This window comes from Mastigoproctus giganteus, chromosome 5, assembly GCF_048544385.1.
Source record: "Mastigoproctus giganteus isolate SK-2022 chromosome 5, ASM4854438v1, whole genome shotgun sequence".
Classification (NCBI taxonomy): domain Eukaryota; kingdom Metazoa; phylum Arthropoda; class Arachnida; order Uropygi; family Thelyphonidae; genus Mastigoproctus; species Mastigoproctus giganteus.
The window spans coordinates 97,312,576-97,334,323 of NC_143579.1; the positions used below are offsets into that span (position 1 = coordinate 97,312,576).

Sequence of the window (21,748 nt, forward strand, 5' to 3'; positions counted from 1 at the left end):
TAACTTTAAGAAGCAGCACCCGCACACAGAGTCACAGGTCACCATTGAATACACCCACTTGTCTGGTGCCTCCGTAGCCAGGTGGGAAGGAGCAGCAGTGCATAGCACACGCTTCTTGATTAGACCGGAGTTCGAGCCCGTCACCACCAAATACGGAGGATGCAGAAAGGTCAGGGAATGACCACTGTATATCCTGGAGCAATATGGCCTTAGTTGCTCATGCTCCTAAAAACCAAACAACCCACTTGTCCATAGCATTTGCAGCTAAGAGTTTTGTTATCAATGTTCACAAACTTTCACTGGCAAAGAAACTGCCATTTACACTTTGTTGGGTAATTTTCATTCGGAAATAAAAAAAAAAGTTTTCAATGAAACAAGCTGAATTTATTAAGCTATGTATGCTCTTGGGCAATCATGACATGGCTATCATAGGCCATCATCATATCAACAACCAGCAAAAGTGGATAACTTCTAGATAAAAAGTGGCTTCTATTACAATTTCAGTCCCACATCTTGAATGGAATTTTTTATCCAACAGCAAAGGAGGAAGAATTAAAATATAGATATTCTATTAGGATAAAATTTTCACAGTATTCAGTGCATACCTATCATTTTACCTCTGCCAATGGGCACAGTGAATTAAAAAGAGTTGCCATGAAACAGAATTGTAACATATATGGAAAGAGAAGCAGCTGCGATGGCAGATTTGAATCACTCACAATTTTCACATTTAAAACAGTTCCAATGGGCTCAGTAAGATGGTTCTGGTGCCGATGTCAGTGTAGCTGGAAAAATTTTAATTTTAATTTTAAATTTTGGGAAAGATGTAAATTTACTTTTTTCCAGTTTACTTTGCCATTTCAATTTCTACTCCTTGGATTTAACTTGCTTTCAGTGTGCAGTTTTCCACTGCATTTGGTAGTTGAAGGGTGGGTCAAAGAGTAATAGTAGTGGCATGTGATGCAAGAAAGCAAGTGTATGAGCTTATGCAGCATCAGCCAAAAAAAAAAAAATCACACCATTCCCTCCAAATGCCTGTCCAGTTCCTCCTTAAATTTATTCAACCTATCGACTTCCACAACGACAGATGGAAGTTTGTTCCAGCAATTAACCACCCGCTGGCTAAATGCAAATTTCCGCACATCTATTCTACATCTGTCTTTTCTTAATTTGAATTTATGCCCCCTTAGGTTCGTAATCTGAACAATTGGAAGGATCCCATCAGAATTCAGCGTGCTCAACCCATTCAAGGCCATATACACCTCAATCAGATCACCGTGCAGGTGCCTAGTCTCCAGCCACTGCAATTTTCAGAACTTTAGCCTCGCTTGGTAAGAGGATCCCTTCATTCCCCTCACCAATCTTGTTGCCCTTCTCTGTACATGCTCAAGCAAATCGACATCCTTCCTAAAATGAGGCCTCCAGACCTGTAGGCAGGTCTAGAGGCGTGGCACTCAAGGCGTGGCCTGACAATTGCCTTATACAGAGGGACAATCACCTCCTTTTCGCCAACCGGGCTAGCCAGGTAGGTAAAGTGCCTGCCTGGCAACCCAAAGGTCGCGGGCTCGATTCCCGCCTCGGGCTTGGATAACAGTAAAATGTAAAAACTTTGGGAGGTGCATTATGGCCATAGAAGCTGATGCGCAAACAACTAACAAGGAAAAAAAAAAAAAAAAAAAAAACCTCCTTTTCCCTGCTAGCAAAATTCCTATATATCATTGACAAAACCCCATGACCTGACCTGGCAGCCTGTCTGCATTGCTCAGAAAACTTCATATCTGACTGCACAATTACTCCCAGGTTACTTCTACCAATATGCAGTACTTTGCATTTGTCAAGGTTAAACTTCAGTTGCCACTTCTTAGCCCATCTGCCCAAATTATCTAGATCCTGTTGCAGTAGCACACTGCCATTACTGTCATTAACAACCCTGCCAACCTTTGTATCATCTGCAAACTTCGACACTAAGTCTGATATACCTTCATCAATATCATTGATAAATATACAAAACAACAGTGGACCCAACACTGAACCCTGAGGGACACCACTAATAACATTAGTCTACGAAGAGCAGCATCCGTTGATTACCACCCTCTGTCTTCTCCCACTTAACCATCCTTTTATCCATTGTAGCAATTTACCCTTAATACCATTCTGCTCCAATTTGTACAATAGTCTTCCATGCGCAACAGTGTCAAAAGCTTTCCTGAAATCCAAATATATGATATCAAAATTATTTTTTGCATCCAGTTCCTTTGTAACCACATCATTATAATCAATCAAATTTTTCAGACAAGTCTTTCCCTTAACAAACCCATGCTGTGTCTGAATTATTCTGATCATCTTGTCTAGATGATCCTGCAATGCATCTTTAACCAGTGACTCTATTATTTTACCCAGAACAGAAGTTACACTAACTGGTCTGTAATTACTCGTGTCACCCTTTGATCCCCCTTTGTGAATTGGAGATACATTTGCACATCTCCAGTCCATGGGAACCTCCCCTGAGTCCAAGGATGCTCTCATAATTACGGCTAAGGGTTTGTTTAGTTGCTTTGCCACTTCCTTTAATATAACTGGATAGATCCCATCCACCCCAGATGCTTTTCTTATGTTTAACTTCAACAATTTCTCCTCCACTTTGCTCTCAGTTATTACAAAATCATTAAGCAGCCTGCTACAATTTGATAACCTTCTGCCATCTTCAAACCTTAATTCCTCATGTGTGAATGTAGATGCAAAATACTCATTCAGTTTGTTTGCTATCTGAGCAGGATCATCAACAGTCGAACAATCGATGTCAAGTGGACCAATCAAATTCATCCCCTTTCTTTTAGAGTTTATATAAGTAAAAAAATCCTTGCTGTTTTTCTTAGCATCTTTTGCTAAAGATTTCTCATAATCTGCCTTCGCCTGATAACCTCCTTTGTGACCTGATTACAGACTAGCTTATATCTGCCATAGGCTTCTGAGTCGCTTGATAATTTATATGCATCCCATGCATTTTTCTTCTCTGTTACAAGTCTCATTAGTTCATTTGATAACCATTTAGGCCTAAACCTTGAACAATATTTCTTAATAGGTATGAAACTTTTAGTAGCATCCACGATTAATTCCTTGAATGCTTCCCACTTGGTAGCATCTTCAGCTGATCCCACTGTACAGAATTTAAAATCTGTCTGAGACCACTGTACTCACCCTTACGGAAGCAAAAACCCTGTCTTTTACCCCTGATGGTAATTAAATCTTTAAGTAAATTCCACATCAGTACACTGTGATCACTGCCACCTAGTGGTTCCTTTATCTGCAAATTTTTAATACACGAATGATCACTGCTGATAACCACGAGTATTACTCTTGGTCAAGAGTATTACGCTCTCTGGTTGCCTCTCGAACATGCTGCTGCAGAAAACAATCATACAATATATCCACAAAAGTCTAACTAGTATGTTTGAGTGAAGTGGGTAATTAGACCTGCCAGTTTAAAGATGTAACTACCATCAAAGGTAAAGGGAAGGGTTTTCCTTTTGTAAAGGTGATTATGGTAGCCTCATACAATTTTTAAAATTCTATACAGTGGGACCAAATGATGATGATGATGATGTTACCACCAACAAATTTTAAATGGAAATTTAAAATAACACAGAGTTCATGGGAATAATCATAGAAGCTAGTAGGCTTTTCACACCAACTAAGAAATACTGTTCAAGGATAAGACCTTCAGATGTCAGATGAACTAATGACATCAAGGATGTCAGATGAACTAATGAGACACATGGCAGAGAAGAAAAAATGCATGGGATGTATATAAATTATTAAGCAATACAGAAGCCCATGATGGCAGGTTTTTAGATATAAACTAGTATGTATTCAAGTCACAAAGGAGGTAAGTTAAGGCAGATTATGAGAAATCTTTCACAACAGATGACAATAAAAACAGCAAAGACTTGTTTACTTATATGAATACCAGAGAGAAGAGGATGAATTACATCAGTCTACTTGATATCAATGGTTCAATTATTCATAATACTGCCCATGTTGCTGAGAAATTGAATAAATATGTTGCATCTACATTAATACATGAGAAATTCTTTAGGGAATTGGATGCTAGTTTATCAAATTCTAAAAAGGGAGCTAAATGATTTTTGCCATAATGGAGAGGAAAGCAGAAGAGAAATTTCTGAAGTTGAACATAAAAAATGCACCTGTGGTGGATGGGATCTATCCAGTTATATTAAGGGAGGCAGGCAGTTAAGAGAAACCTTTAGCCATAATTATGAGAGCATCTTCTAATTCAAGGGAAGTCCCCATGAACCACTGATGTGCAAATATATCCCCAATTCACAAAGGAGAATCAAAGGGTAATATCAGCAATCAGCCTGCTACCTTAACATATGACCTATTAACTTAACCTCTGTTTCCAGGGAAAATAATGAAGTCACTGGTTAAAGAAATAATGTAGGACCATCTAAAAAAAAGAGCAGCTATACTTCAGTCACAGCATGGGTTTTGTTAATGAGAAATCTTGTCTGACCAATTTGATTCGATACTGTGATGCAATCACAAAGGAACTGGATGCAAAAAATAATTCTGATATCATATACTTGGGTTTCATGAAAGTTTTTGATACTGTTGCATATAAAAGACTATTGTGCAAATTGGAGCAGTGTAGAAATAAGAGCAAGTTACCAGATAAATGGATGGTTGAGCAGAAGAGAGGGTGAATATCGATGTGCACTGCTCTTCATGGACTAATGGTATTAGTGGAGTCTCCTAGGGTTTAGAGCTTGTCCCATTGTTATTTTCTGTATTTACTAATGATACTGATGAAGGTATATCGGGCTTAATGTATAAGTTTGCAGATGATACAAATGTTTGCAGGGTAGTTAATAAGAGTAATGATGGTATTCTACTGCAACAATCCACAAAAATTAAGCAGATGGGCTGAGAAATGGTAGTTGAAGTTTGACACTGACAAATAAATGCAAATAATGCATATGGGTAGCAGTAATCCCAAAATAATGTACCAACTGTGTTGTACTACACCCAGGGTAGTAGAAAATGAAAAAGAACCAGGGGTAATTGTACAGTTAGATATGAAGTTCTCTAAGCAGTGCAGACAAGACACGTATGGGGTTTTGTCAATGATATACAAGTATTTTGCTAGCAGGGATAAGGAGATGATTATTACATTTTATAAAGCAATATAATAATCATCTTGAGTACTGCATACAGGTCTGGAGGCCTTGTTTAAGGAAGGATGTAGAGCTGCTGACATGGCTACAGGTATGGGGAATGAGACTGGTGAGGAGAACAAAAGGTTGCTCTTACCCAGAACGGCTTCTGTTCTGCAAATTGCAGCATCTAAGGACTAGGCACCAACGAGGTGATGTGACTGAGATACGAGGGTGGGTCAATAAAGAATCGCCCTCACCTATTTCCACATATCACAGAGTCATGATATTTTGTGTGTAGCATCATACATATCTCTGTACTAAAGGTGTAAAATTTCAGCCCTGTGTCTTAATTTGTTTTTCTCTTATAGTTGTTGTTGTTGTTTGGTTTTTACGAGCATTAGCAACTAAGGCCATATTGCTCCGGAGATATGTGGTGGTCATTCCATGACCTTTCCGCATCCTCCGTATTTGGTGGTCACGGACTCGAACTCCGGTCTAATCAAGAAGTGTGTGCTACACACTGCTGCTCCTGCCCACCTGGCTACGGAGGCGCCTTTCTCTTACAGAGCTGAATGTGTGACAAAGTAGCATCATGGACAAAGTTGCAGCCAGAGCTGTAATCCAGTATCTGTTCTTAAAGGGGAAATCTCCTAAAGAAAATCCATGAGGAGATGACTGCTGTATATAAGGATGAAGCCCTATCCCATGGCATCGTAAAGCACTGGTAATGACAGTTTAGGTGTGGTCGGACATCTGTAGAATCTGAGCCCATTCCACGTCATCCCCATTCAGTCATTGATGACAGCTCAATCACAAAAGTGGAGTCGTTAATCATGGAAGATCGCCAGATATCTGTGCGTGAATTGTCCCAGGAGGTGAAGATTAGTGTGGGCTCTGTTGAAACAGTCCTTCATGACCAACATCATTTACGGAAATTGAGTGGAAGATGGATTCCCCGATTATTGACTGGTTTCCGGAAGGCTGATCGACAACAGAAATCACAAGAGTTGTTAGTTCTGTGCCAAAAAAATGATGAAGATTTTTTCTCTCGTCTAATCACTCAGGATGAAAGTTGTATCCAACTTTCATCCAGTGATTAATTCTGAAATCATATACTTGGATTTCATGAAAGTTTTTGATACTGTTGCATATAAAAGACGTTGTGCAAATTGGAGCAGTGTAGAAATAAGAGAAAGATACCAGAGAAATGGATGGTTGAGCAGGAAAAGAGAGGGCGGATATCTCCCATTTCGACCCTGAAAGTAAAAAGCAGTCCATGGAATGGCGACATCATGGTTCCCCACCCCCCTGGAAGGCAAGGGTCCAAGCGTCAGCACGAAAGGTCTTGCTGACAGTGTTTTGAGATGAGAAAGGTGTAATAATGACTGATTACCTGCCAAAAGGTAGAACAATTACAGGTGCCTATTATGCCAACTTACTCACAAAATTACAGGAGAAAATCAAAACATGTAGGTGTGGCATGCTGTCCAAAGGTGTGAGAATGCTTCAAGACAATGCCTCAGTTCACAATTCTGAAACTGCAACAACACAAGCGGCCACTTGTGGATATGAAATACTGCCCCATCCAGCCTACTCACCCAATCTTGCACCATCGGACTTCTTGTTTCATTCCCTCAAATCATTTCTTTGGGGGACCCACTTCCCTGACAACAAGACACTCATTTCTGCAACAGAGTCATGGTTCAAAGACCAACCTCACCACTTCTACAAAAACAGTATCTGTATAGCCTCATCCATCAATGAGGGAAAAAAATGTAAATCTGCACGGTGGCTACATAGGGAAGGACTAAAATCTGTGCCAAGAATCAACAGGGTAGCACTTCTGCAGCTAGGTCAGGGTGATTCTTTATTGAACCACCCTCGTATTTAAGGATTTGATTGGACTGGGAAAGTTCAATGCTGATGGGATTCTTTCTCTTGCTCAAACAATACACATGAGGAGGCATAAATTCAAACTGAAGAAGGAAAGGTTGCAGAATAGAAGTTTGCCTTGAGCCAGTAGGTGGTTGATTGCCGAAACAAACTTCCATCTGTTGTTGTTGTGGAAGAGGATGGCTTCAATAAATTCAAGGAAGAACTAGACAAACTATTGGAGGGATGGATTGGTGAAATGGGAAGGGTTTTTCTTAGCTGATGGTTTCCTCTCTTGGATTATTTGCCACTACTAATACTAATAAGAATAAGAAAGTGACACATTGGTTGGAAATATTTTTACAATAGTAATAGTAATAGCTGTATAGTGGAAGGAAGCAGAAGCAACGTGCATTTGCTGCACTGAATTGAGGGGGGGGGACATAAAAAATACAAATTATTTGCTTTCCACCTCATTTGTAACTATAAATTCAAATTTATTCAAATTGTCAGCCTCAACTACATGCGATTGCAAAGGAACCTGCTCGAGCAATCAACAACACACTTGCTGAAAGAAAAATTCCTACAATCTGGTCGAAACCATTTCCCCTGTAATTTAAATGTATGCCCTGGGTTCTGGAATTCTCTATGACACTGATAATGCCACCTTTATCCATTTTTACTATTCCCTCTCAAAGTTTTATAAACCTCAATTAGGTCACCTCTGAGGTTCCTGGTTGCCAAGCTTCAGCCTACATAATCAGAGAATTTCCTTGTATGGTCACCATTTTTCAATCTCACCCTGCGAGTTTCCTGTCTTTGGACTCTTTGGAGAAACTCAATGTCTTTTTGACAGATGCAATCTCCATACTTGAACAAAGTATACAAAATGCAGTCTTACAATTGCCTTATACTGTGGGACTACGACCTCCATACCTCGACAGGATAATGTCTGATAAATCATCGATAGGACAATGGACTTTCCTGACTGCCTGGTTACAGTACTCAGAAAACTTCATATCTGTCCTTATTATAACTCCCAGATCCCTTTCTTACTCTATTATTTTTAATTCAACTCACAAAGACTATAATTTATTTTGGGGTTGCTAATCCCAAAGTGTAGGTAACACCTTGTATTTTGCTGCATTAAAATTCTGACCATTTCTGACCATTCTTGCAGCCTGTTCAAGTCATCCTGAAGGAGCGCTGCTTGGTACTGATCATTAACTAATCAACCCATCTTTACATCATCAGCAAATTTTTTAATCAAGCCTTCTACCTATCACTGATGTCGTTTATGAAAATCAGAAAGAACAGTGGTCTATATACAAATCCTTACAGCAATGTACTTCCGACTTTATACCAAACTGAAGAAAATCCATTAATCAAAACTCTCTGCCTTCTGCCCTGCACCCACCCAGCAATCCATCTTATAATTTTTCAGCTCATACAATCTGATGAGAGACTCAGTCAAATGCCTTGCTAAAATCCATATAAACTATGTCAAAATTGTTCTCTGTATACAGCTCCTGAGTAACTGTGTCAAAATCACCTACTTAGTTAGTTAAACATGATTTTCACAATGTACAAGTTTGTGCAATAGCAGCATGTTAGTACTCTGCAAACTCTAAATTACTAAAAACGGCATCATTTTAGTTATATCTCATATTGTGAATACCTTCACAACGAGTTGCCATGATATTGCACTACCTCAAATAAGTAACGCTTCACCAATGGAGAAGACTATTGTTACTTTTTCTCAGCGGATACCACTAAACAGATGGCACAGTTTCAGGACTATTTTGTATATGTGTGGGATAATAACTCTACTATCCACTTGTCCCTATTAGAATTCAAAAAGCAAAGTCCCTATTTGACTTAGAAAAGCTGCTTCAACAGTGAATATTATTTTAAAGGACAGTGCACGTATAAAAGAATATGTCAAAGGATCATAAGTGACCAGTTCAGGTGCTATATCGAAGATGGAACAGCTATTAATAATATGGATGGAAAATCAGATTCAGAAGCAAGTGCCCCTGAGTCTAAGAGTCCAATAGCCATTCAAGCAAAAGCAATAAGTATTTATGAATATATTAAGGATAAGTACAGCGAACCCCAAGACAAGTTCATGGCAAGCAATGGGTGGTTTAATAGGTTCAAGCATCGTGCTGGTTTCCACGTTAGAATATGCAGTGAAGTCATCAGTGCCAATTATGCAGCTGCAGAGAAATTTTGTGATGTGCTGGAAAAAATTATTGATGAAGGTGGCTATTGAACACAGCAAATTTTTAACATTGACGAGACTGCTCTGTATTGGAACAAAATGCCAGATCGAACATACATTGGCAAAGAGGAAAAGACAATGCCAGGTTTCAAGGCTTCAAAAGATAGGGCCACGCTCTTGCTTGGGACTAATGCAGCGGGAGATTACAGATTAATACCACTGCTTGTGTACCATTCTGGAAATTCTCGTGCATTTAAGGGCATCAATAAAGCCACCCTACCTGTGAATTTCCGATCGAACCAGAGAGCATGGATAACAATATCACTCTTTGAGGATTGGTTTAAATGCTGCTTCATTCCCAAGGTTGAAAAACATTGTAAAGACAACGATGTTCCTTTCAAGATTATGCTTCTATTATGCTCCTGGACTAATCAAGATGATTTCAATTCGAACGTGAGAGTCATACTTCTAACGTCAAACACGACTCCACTCATCCATCCTATAGATCAGGGTATTATTTCGAATTTAAAAGCATACTATTTACAAACAACATTTGCTCAGGCATTCTCTGCAGTAGATGTTGAGAAAAATTATGTTAAAAGACTTTTGGAAATCTTACAATATTTACCATGCCATCTTAAACATTAATAAGGCCTGGGCAGAAATTACTAAAAGTTGTTTAATTGATGCATGGAAGAAAATATGCCCACAGCATGTGGGCATATTTTCTTCCATACTTTCTTCGAAAGGTTTGAAAAATACGAATCGTATGAAGATATTACAGATAAGATTGTAAAGGTTGCAGAGTACTTCAGTTGGTTGTTCTTGTCGTTATTTGGTTTTTAGGAGCATTAGCAACTAAGGCCATATTGCTCAGGGAATATGTGGTGGTCATTCCCTGATCTTTCCGCATCCTCCGTATTTGGTGGAGCCTCTGTAGCTAGGTGGGCAGGAGCAGCAGTACAGTGCGTAGCACACGCTTCTTGATTAGACTAGGGTTCGAGCCCGTGACCACCAAATACGGAGGATGCGGAAAGGTCAGGGAATGACCACTGCATATCCCTGGAGCAATATGGCCTTAGTTGCTAATGCTCCTAAAAACCACATAACAACCACAACCGTATTTGGTGGTCACGAGCTCGAACCCCGGTCTAATCAAGAAGCATGTGCTACGCACTGCTGCTCCTGCCCACCCGGCTACGGAGGTGCCACTTCAGTTGGAGGTTGTTGTCAAAGACGTGGAGGAGTTAATAGAGGAAGAAGAAAAGGAATTATCTAACAAAGAACTTATTGACATGCAGGCAGCGATAGTGAAAGAAGAAAATGCTGACAAAGCTCAAGATGAACCAAATAAGCAGCCAAGATGCTTCATCACCAGAGAGATGGCAATGGCATTTCGTGAAATTACATCGGCAATGGCGAGGTTTGAGAAGATGGATTCTGACAGTGAACGATTCTTAAAAGTTAACAGAAGGTTGAATGATATGCTTGCTTGCTTGCTACAAATAAATCTATGATGAAAAGAAAAAAGCCACCGTCTAGTCATCCATTAATATGTTCTTTCATAAGGTTGAGCGGCCGATCCCTTCTAAATCTCCACAGCCCTCAAACTCTGCAGCGGCGTACTTATCAGCTGAAGATGTCGATCCTTATCTTGTACTGTAATTCTGTCTAATGTAGTAAGTGGGTAATCCCTGTTTAAGAATCTGTTGGTTAATATTTGTATTTCTGAGGCCAAAAGCAGATTCTGTCGTTGAATATATAATATTCATTTAATAAATGAATGTTTAATAATATTCATTCTAAACTCAAATTTACATTGGAGAGGGAAAATATGGATACTATGTCGTTAAATTATCTAAATTTCAAGCTTACTCGGGACGCAAATAAAGTCCAATTTAACATCTATTGTAAACCAACAAAACGGTATTTTTTTTTTTTTTTTTTTTATGAAAACCCCAAACACGAAAGGTATCAAAACCTATAGTACTAAGTACCATGCATGGGTTGGAGGAGAAGTATGGGGGAGGGGGGGATGCCGGAAACTTTGCTCTAGAGACTAAACATGGGTTTCACCACTTCAAGCCTCCAATAAGCAAAATGGTGGTATGCTTCTACATTATAACAAGGCGCCTCCGTAGCCAGGTGGGAAGGAGCAGCAGTGCGTAGCACACACTTCTTGATTAGACCGGGGTCAGAGGCCATCACCACCAAATACGGAGGATGCAGAAAGGTCAGGGAATGACCACCGCATATCCCGGAGCAATATGGCCTTAGTTGCTAATGCTCCTAAAAACCAAATAACAAACAAACATTATAAGAGCTATCACCCGTTCACCAACAAAAGATCGATTATCTTTAATCAAGTTCTAAATGCCTACAAATATTCAATAACAGAATCTGCTTTGGGCTCAGAAATACAAATATTAACAAGCAGATTCTTAAACAGGGGTTACCCACTTACTACAATAGACAGAATTAGGGTGCAAGATAAGGATAGAATACAAAAAAATACACCAACCAACAATAGTAATATCAAAAAATACTTTATTTCTGTCCCATATGTTGAACGGTGGCACAAACAACTTAACAGATTCTTTAAAGATACTGAATTTAAAATTGTAGCCAGGCCAATTATGGAAATTACACACTATACTGAACAATCACTCAGTCCTTTCCTCATTTGCAACACAAATAAATGACCTAGTACACAACATTTCTTGCGGTGATTGTGACTTGTCTTATCAGAGTTCTACGCAGTTTCCTCTGAATTTTCATGTTAATCAACACGTGGCCTCAGTTTATGCATCTTGTTCAACAGCATAAAATTAGCCTTTCATGCCGTTAATGAAAAACAAATTTTTTATTTAACAAGGCCAAAATACTTAGTGTCCAATATAATTATAAGAGACTATTAATTGCAGAAACCATTGAAATTAATTTACATGAGAATTCAATGGTTTCTGCAATTAATAGTCTCGTATAATAGTCCCATATCGTAATACCAAAGTTCCCCAGTCATATCTAATCTCTGACTCGTGGTTCTTTACATGCTTGCGTGGAGACAATTAATCCCTATTTAAGTTCCATGCTCAACCCCTATTCGGCAATTTTCATTCCTGTAATCACGACATACGGTCGAAAAGCATTGTCAGCTTCAGGAAGGAAAATAGTTTTACATTTTTTTTTGGTTAAATTAATTTTTTACTTAATTTTTAATTGTGTTAAATTGATTTTTAATTGTGTTCATTTGATTTTTAATTGTGATCATTTGATTTTTTAATTATTGTTAATTATTTTTTACTGTAATGTAAGATTTTCGATTTTTTTTTTTTTTTTGTTTTTTTAATTGTTTTCGTTTTAATTTCTGGAGAGTATCATACGGAAGTGTTTTACGTATCATATGAGGTAAACTTCTCTTATTCTTTTACAAATGATGAACAAATGTATACTCCTTACCATGACTTATGTAAGTGAAGAGTGGCATAGCCAAGATTTTTTTGTCAGCAGGTACATTCAGGAAATTAATATAACATAATTCGGAAGGAGATAAAACTTGATACTGAAATATATACAGTGAAACTTCCCTTTAAAGGACAGCCATGGGGAATGAAAATGTGTCCATTAGAGAGAAGTGTCCGCTAACAAGAAGTCTGAGGGAGAAAAAAAAAAAAGAAAGAAAAATCGTTAAATTTAGTTTAATGTAAAATGAAATTAAAATATATACAGATTTTGAACAATATTTTTGTAAATAATATACATACAATTGTGCTATGCATATTATGACTTTATCTTATGAAAAATACATACAGTAATCACTTATTTTCTTCTGCACCTTCTTCCGGCTGATAATTTTGTTTTCACCATTTGTTTGGAGTGAAGAAACCATCGAAAGTCCTTCAGTAAGATACTTCAGCGGCGAAAAACATTTTTAAACGATTGATTTGTATGAGCGCTTCTTCTATTTTCATCGGTGGTTCGTCGTTAATATGTTCTTCGACATAATGACCTCCTTCCATTTCTTCATCCTCTTGAGGAACTTCTTGAAAAATATCGATGATAATGTCATTTATATCTATAGCACCATCTTCTGTAGTGAGGTTCGAGTCTATATCTTTGTAGCCAGGGTCACTTGTAGCGGAAGTATCGTACATTATCAATAGATGAAGTTCTTGTTCTTCTTGGTGCTCCACATTGCTGTTCACAACTTCAATTTTTGCGTTTGAGAAGCCAGACTTTACAAAACAGTTCACGACAGTTTGTTTTCTAATTGCGTTTACTGAAGAGGAAATCCATTGAATCGCATCTAGGATGCTGATTTTCTTTGCAGGGTCACTCGCAAACGTTACATCGTTCATGTTTGCAATGAGATGTCTTAAAACACGTTTTCTGTAGTGAAGTTTAAAATTTTTTATTATCCCTTGATCCAAGGGCTGACACTCTGCAGATGTGTTTGGTGGCAGAAAAACGATTTGAATGTTGGACAATTCAATGTGCGGGTGAGATGCAGCATTATCCACGAAAAGAATAATTTTTCTGTTTTGACGAATCATGTTTTGGTTAAAGTGGCTTATACATTCGCTCATGATATCTCGTACCATCCACGCTTTTTTATTAGACTTCCAATCAACATTCAAGATTCAACTTTATGCCCTTGAAACAACGAGGATTTTGTGGTTTTCCTATAACAAGAGGTTGTTCAAAGTCTCCCAGCATATTTGTACACAATAGTACAGTCAAGCGTTCCTTAGAAATTTTTCCGCCCTGGCACTTTTCGTTTTTTAGACTCATTGTTTTTTCAGGAAGAACTTTAAAAAACAACCCTGTTTCGTCACAGTTGTAAATATCCTTAGCTTCAAAATCACGACATAAATCTTCCAATTTGACGGTCCACTCTGTTACAACCCCAGTATCAACAGATCCACCTTCACCACTTACGGTTTTCCAAGAAATTTTATGCCGAGTTTTGAACTTGTCTAGCCATCCCACAGAAGCTTTGAACTCATTTACTCCCATAGATTTCGCAACCTCCAAAGCCTTTTCCCTAATAATAGGCCCATTAATGGGAATTTTTTTAGCACATTCGCGACAAAACCACTCATACGTAACATTGTCAATTTGAAGTCCAACAGTTTTCGGGAATGATTTTTGAACTTGATCATTTCTGTGTTGCCAAAATTGTTTGAGCAGTTCATTTTTTTTTCTTTAGGATGTCGCTTACCTGCGTCTTCCCGATTTTGAATTTTGCAGCGAGAGTGCGAACACTATTTTTTTGCCGATCATACGCATTAATGAGTTCGACTTTATCTTTTAAAGTTAAATGTTTACGAGAAGACATTGTGCACTTCACACGACACTGAACAAAACTGAAAACTGAAACTGAAAAGACGAAAGGCCGACCATATTCCCCCCCCCTGCACACACCAAATTCATCAGAAGTTTTACACGTGCCTTAAAATTCTTGAAAAAGGGTTTAGAACCGTAACTTAAACCTTGATAAAATTCAGAGAATCGGAAATAGAAAATAAACACACGATTGAGGTAATAAGTGGAAGAAAAGTTCCTAGAAAAAGGGCCGTAAGCTCGCCCGCTGTCCGTTATGGGGAGATCAAATTAAGTGCTAATCTAAACGAAACAGTGCAGATTGCCTGTCTGCATCCGTTACAGAAAATGTCCACTAGACAGAAGCTGCACACACGTTAAAACCACTAGAGGTGAGTTGGGGAATATGAAAATGTCCGTTGTAGAGAGATGTCCTTTAACGAGGGGTGTCCGTTAGGAGAAGTTTCACTGTATATAGTGTTATTACTGAATAGAAGTTTAGTGTAATATTTTTAATTGTATTATTTTTAACTGAATTAAATTTATATTTGAATTGCATTAAAATTGAATTGAAATCATGCCTAAGACCAGAGGCATGATTTCAGCAGATGGAAAAAAAGTAAACATTTTTTATTCCCCAGACAAGTTATTTCTACTACTTTTTATAATTTCATGTGTAATTTTTTAATTTTCCTGTTAAGCCAATATTCTCGGGGACACCAACCATTCCAGACAGCACAGTTTCGAGGCTTGTTGGCCTTTCATCAGTGGGTGGGCAAGTAACCTGGTATTGCAATCATAACAACCCAGTTGTAAAGCTAATCCCACAATATGAGAGATACCAAAAGGTGCATATGATAATACTATAATAAATCCAAATTCAATAAGGCATAATATTATAGGATAAGCTTAAATGAAAACTAAGCAAGTATTGTAAAGGAACATTTCAACTGTATCTCATATTGTGATCATCCTTCACAAATTTAAATGCATTGTCAGTCTCACCTCAGTGCTAAATCCTTAAAGTTATATATCTTGATTTATTTTTAACATAAAAATTTGATTTAAAATGTAAGTGAAATACATGAGATATTTACTTTAGCATACGGACAGATTAGTATTAGTAATGGCCGCATGGTGCAAGGAAGCCTATGGCTTATGCTGCACCAGCCAAAAAAAAAAAAAAAAAACCGAATAAAACAATGTTAGAAAAAAAACAAACTAATAATTAATAAAAGAAAAGCAAATTAAACCTATCATCCTATGCATTTCCCTCACACGAAGGTAACTATCCAGATGACTTTTGAATTTCCCCAAACTGTCAGCCTCTACCCCCCCTCTTGGCAATTTATTCCAGTAATTTATAACTCACTGGCTAAAATAAAACTTCCTGCAATCCAATCTAAACATCTTCCTCCCCCCCATAACTTGAATTTATGTCCCCAAGTTCTAGCATCATTTATAATCTTGAAAATTTCGTCCTCATTCATTTTACTGATGCCTCTCAGAGCTTGAAACACCTCAATCAAATCTCCTCTAAGGTGTCTAGTTTCCAAACTTGGCAACCCACATATTTGAAGTCTTTCTTCATAAGGACGCCCTTTTGCCGATCTCACCAGGCAAGTTACCCATCTTTGCACCCTTTCAAGAAGCTCGATGTCTTTCTTTAGGTGCGGTCTCCATACTTCAACACTATTCCAAGTGTGGTCTAACAAATGCCTTATATAATGGGATTATCACGTCCCAATCTCTACTTGCAAAAGTTCGATAGATCATCGATAGGACACCATGAGCCTTCCCTGCAAGCTGTTTACAATGCTCAGAGAATTTCATGTCTGACCATATCGTAACACTAAAGTCCCTTTCCACCAGTACTGGGTTTAGTTGAACTCCACCAAGTGAATAAGTTAGTTTGGGATTACTGTTTCCCAGGTGTAATACCTTACACTTTGTTGGATTAAAGCATAGCTGCCATTTTTCTGACCATTCCTGAAGTCTATCTGGGTCTCTCTGAAGAAGCTCAGCTTGACAGTGATCATTAACTACTCTACCAATTTTAACATCATCTGCAAATTTAGACATCACACCCTCTATCCCTTCATCAATGTCGTTTATGAAAACTGAAAACAACAGTGGTCCTAATACGTATCCTTGGGGAACCCCACTTCTTACATAAAACCAATCTGAGGAATGGCCATTTATCACAACCCTCTGCCTCCTGCCCTGAGAAGCCATCCTGCTATCCATCCAAGGATTTTTCAAGTGATTCCAACCTGTTCCAGCTTATGAAGCAACCACTCATGTGGGACTGGTTCAAAAGCTTTGCTGAAATCTAAATAAACAATGTCAAAATTATTCCCTAAATCCAGCTCATGAGTGACCCTTTCAAAATAGCAAACCAGATTTGTTAAACATGATTTTCCCTTTACAAAACCATGCTGAGTATCCTTGAGAATTTCAATTCTATCCAAATGATCCTGAAACCACCAGGGGCTCATATCTGGTGAGTATGGGCTTGGCACACCCAGGGTCCTGAGCTGGATATCATCACTTCTCTTTCTTGGTGATTCCCTTCTACTTTTGACTCACTCTCTCTCTCTCTCTCTCTCTCTCTCTCTCTCTCTCTCTCTCTCTCTCTCTCTCTCTCTCTCAGCATAAGCCTCAGGCTTCCTTCCACCATGTAGCTAACAATAATAATAATTCCACCCTTGATCATTGATTGCCTCCATGATTTTCCCTACCACTGAAGTCAGACTGACAGGTCGATAATTTCCCACTTCACTCTTAGAACCACCCTTATGTATGGGATATACAAAGGGTACTAGGAAAGTTTTGCAATATGACGCAACAATGAATCACAGGAAGCTGCTTGTTGCTGCATGTTGAGACATGTTCATACGTGCATAGTAGCCGCCGCGCCAAGTCGATGGGCTCAGTTATTCATTAGTAGTGAGAGTGTAAAGTGCTTGCGATGGCATCGTGGTCACGAAATGAGATAAGGACAGTTTTGCGGTATAATTTCGTGCGTGGTTTAACCATAGACCAGTGCTTAGAAGAAATGACTCTTGCACTAGATGATGATTGTCCACATCGTACAACGATATTCAGGTGGTATAGAGAATTCCAAAGGGGAAATTTCACTCTGGAGGATTCTGAGAGGCCGGGAAGGCCACGAACGTCAGTTACGGAGGAAAACGTTACTGCTGTGAGGAAAATGCTTGACGAAAACAGGCGAGTGACCTACCAACAGATAGAGGATACTTTGGGCCTAAATGCACCAGCAATTCGTTCGATTCTGCAAGATCATTTGCACTGAAGAAACTTTGTTCTCTCTGGGTGCCGCATCAACTGACTGAAGAGCAGATGACACGACGTGTGACTTGGTGCCGGGAGATGTTAAAAAAGTTTGATAAGGGACAATCAAGGTATGTGAACAACATCGTGACAGGTGACGAGACTTGGCTGTACTATTACGATCTGCCGACCAAGGCTCAAAACAAAGTTTGGGTCTTTGATGATGACGACACACCCGTAATTGTCAGAAAATCCCGATCTGTAAAGAAGAAAATGATAGCTGTATTTTTCAAATAGAAGACAGTCACAGCTAAGTGGTATACTGAACAATGCCTGCCTAAAGTCATTGGATCTATGAAGAACCTGCGGCCAAAGTCAAGAATGGACACGTGGTACCTCCATCACGATAATGCTCCAGCTCACCGCGCCAAAGCCTGCACCGAATATTTGACCACGACAGGACTGAAACTTCTCGAGCACCCTCCCTACAGTCCAGACCTTACTCCCTGCGACTTTGCACTGTTCCCGCATGTGAAAATGAAGCTGAAAGGGAGGCGGTTTTCCAGTGATGAGGACCTTCTACGGGCTTGGGACAACGAGTGTGCTTTACTCCCTAGTGAAACTTGGCAGAACTGGTTTAAAGATTGGTTTCGGAGGATGGAGAGGTGTACTGAATGTAGAGGAAATTACTTTGAAAAAATTAAATAAACAAAGCTGTATTGCAAAACTTTCCTAGTACCCTTTGTACATTGGCACTTTTCCAAACCAATGGAATCTCCCCAGAGTCTAGTGATGCTCACATAATTAACCTCAATGGTTCAGTGCACTCACTTGCTGCCTCCCTTAAGATTATAGGGTATATTCCATCAACTCCAGGAGCCTTGCTGGCCTGCAGGCTCGAAGGTTTATTCATTAAATAATCTTGCGAAATTTCAATATCATTAATTACATATTTTTCAACTTCGCTCCACAATTTCCCATTGCCACAAAAAGTTTTTCTACTGTAAATATCGATGCAAAATAACTGTTGAGTTCATCTGCAACGGTAGCTGGTGTATTTAATACTATACCCTTTCCCTTACGTAAAGGTCCGATCTGGTTTGTCCTGCTCTTCTTGGCATTTATATAGGTGAAGAATTCCTTAACCTCCCTGCCCCCCATCCTTTGCTCCGTTTGCTAGTGATTTCTCATAAACTGCCTTTGCCTGTTGAACCTTTTCTGTGGATCTATTACAGGTCATCTTGTAGCTGTTATAGGCTTCAGTACTTTTTATTGCTCCAACTTTTCCATGCCACCTTTTTCTGCTTAAGTAATGTGGCAACTTCACTATTCATCCAACTTGGGACCCTCCTCGTGGAGTATTTTTTTAATAGTAAATACGCATTCAAGGCATCTGTGATTAATGTTTTAAAAGCATACCACAGTTCAATTGTATTCGTTCTCTTTGCGATATCCACCCAGTTTTAATAGAGGCATGTAGCACCTTAAGGCATCGTAATTTCCTTTTCTGAAATTATAACCCATTCCTTTGCCTTTTACTACTGCTACCTCTCTCTTCATCATCCACCGTAGAACTCAGTGATCACTTCCTGCTACTGGTTCCTCTACTGCCAGCCCTGTTATATAATCTGATTTATGAGTGATGATGAGGTCTCGGATATTCTTTTCTCTAGAACGTTCTCTGACATGTTGATATAAATAACAGTCATCTAGCTGATTTAAAAATTTTGTTCCCCATATTGAGTTTCCTTCCCATTTACTCCAGTCAATTAGAGGAAAATTGAAATCACCCATAATAAAACATTGACCTTACTTGCCCATCCATTTGCATGTAGAGGCTTTCGTCATAATCTTCACAATCACCTGGTCTGTAGATTACTCCTACTCACATTATACCTTTGTTTCCAACTATCTCACACCATACAGATTCTGTACTAGCACATGAAATCTGAATCCAGGAAAGCTATCATCACACTCAGGCTGCTTCTGATAAGAAGCATTACCCCACCACCCCTTCTATCTACCCTATCCTTCCTAAATACATTATACAAGCTGTACTGAAACTCATCATCCCCTATTTCTGGGTGGCACCACGTTTCCGTAAGCCCTATTATGTTTGCGTTATAACTACCATTATAACTTGTTTTAACCAGCAGTTCGAATTCGTTCATTTTATTGAAGACACTTCTAACATTACTATATGAACAATTAAGACTAACTGTCCTTGTATATTTAACTACCCTAACACAATTAAAAAAACCTTGAAGTTTTTTAGGCTCTCTAACCCTGGCATTAGCCACCCATTCACTTGAAACGTTTCTGCCACCAGAACATCTAGATAATATGTCCAGCTGGAGTAACAGATAAGAACTCTTGAGGTATGTGCAAGAGTTACTTTGACCAATATTATCAGATAAACACGTCATTATTACCTACATCCCCCCCTAACTAGCAGTTCCCCTGAACCTTTAAGGTATCTTCAATAATACTGGCAAAAACTTTTGCACCACCTTTGTTTAAGTGTATCCCGTCTCTACAAAATAAATTCCTTCTACCTACAAGTGTGAGCCAAGCTGATAGAAATTTCCCCCCAAAAGTCTTGCAGAGTCCTTCAAGTCTTGAGTTAATCCGCAAGGCTTTTAACATATAATCCCTCCTATCGTGTCTGGGAAGAATTGCAGACATATAGACCTTGTGGCCTAGCTCGTGGCATTCCTGTATTTTTCCAACAAATCGTCAGATCGTGTATGTTTAATGTCATTAGTCCCCACATGAATAATAATATTCTCTTTACCCCCCCTTTAAAATCTGACAATCTGTTGGTGACATCATTAATAGTTGCTCCCAGCAGACATACCCTGGTTCTACTCCACCTATTCACCATTTCCCTGACAATAGAGACTCCTAGTAAAACAAAGTCCTTTTGAACCAGAGTAGTTTGCACTTGGTTTTTCTGTTTTGAGGCCTAAATCGGGAGTGCATCACTTGATAGATTGCTGGAGTCTTGAGTCTCTGACAAACTCCCAGATGCATTATTCTCCAGGGAAAGCACCCGTTTTTTCAGTGACTCAAATTGTTCCATCAGTTCACCAAATTGTAATTTAAGATCAGTGCACTCCTTACATCGATTACAAAGAAAAGAATCCCCAGATGAGCAATGATATTCACACCATGTCGACCTTGGAACACATTCCACAGGTTCCGCAACGGATTAAATCATGACTCACCCATAAATCACCATCAGCTATTTCCGTGAGTCACAAATTACGAGATTTTGCAGATCTCGTAATTACCATTATAAAATTAACTAAATATCAATGAAAATTAACTTTAAATAACGATATCAATAATATTATAAAAATTAAACTGTTACAGGAAACCTATAACAAAATAATGTAACAATATACTAAATAAATCAAATATTTAAAAGCAATAATCAATAGTAATCCAATCCAATCCACTAAACTGAAGAGCCCTGATGAAGCGAGTCTGCTCACCTCGAATCAAGTTGTCAGCGAAGAATGATACAAACTTTTTAATACTATCTTATTATGATGACTGGAATAAAATAATAACATTACCTTCACATAAAGGGTAGTTATAGAATCCATCATGACATATATCACATTTTTCACCATCAAAGTTAGGCCGGCAGACACAATGGCCATCATCATTGCAAGAAATTCCTAATGAGCCAGCAGGACTGCAATCGCAAGCTGGGGGGGAGAAAAACAGCTCTAATAATAAAAAAAACCTTAAAGAACTTAATAAAACATAAGAAAATTTATAAAACTTAATAAAATCACATTAATTTAAATAATTATCAACTGTATTTAAATAGTGACAATATTTTTATTCA

The 21,748-nt window shown here is 38.6% G+C and overlaps 1 protein-coding gene across 1 annotated transcript in view; it reads right to left on the reverse strand.

The window, feature by feature from the left end:
* LanA (laminin subunit alpha) overlaps positions 1-21,748 on the reverse strand; it is a 1,178,005-nt gene that overhangs the window by 916,705 nt on the left and 239,552 nt on the right. The window contains exon 10 of the mRNA XM_090374120.1: positions 21,471-21,605. Coding sequence (XP_090230246.1) covers positions 21,471-21,605 — 135 coding nt within the window. The remainder of the gene's footprint in view (positions 1-21,470; positions 21,606-21,748) is intronic.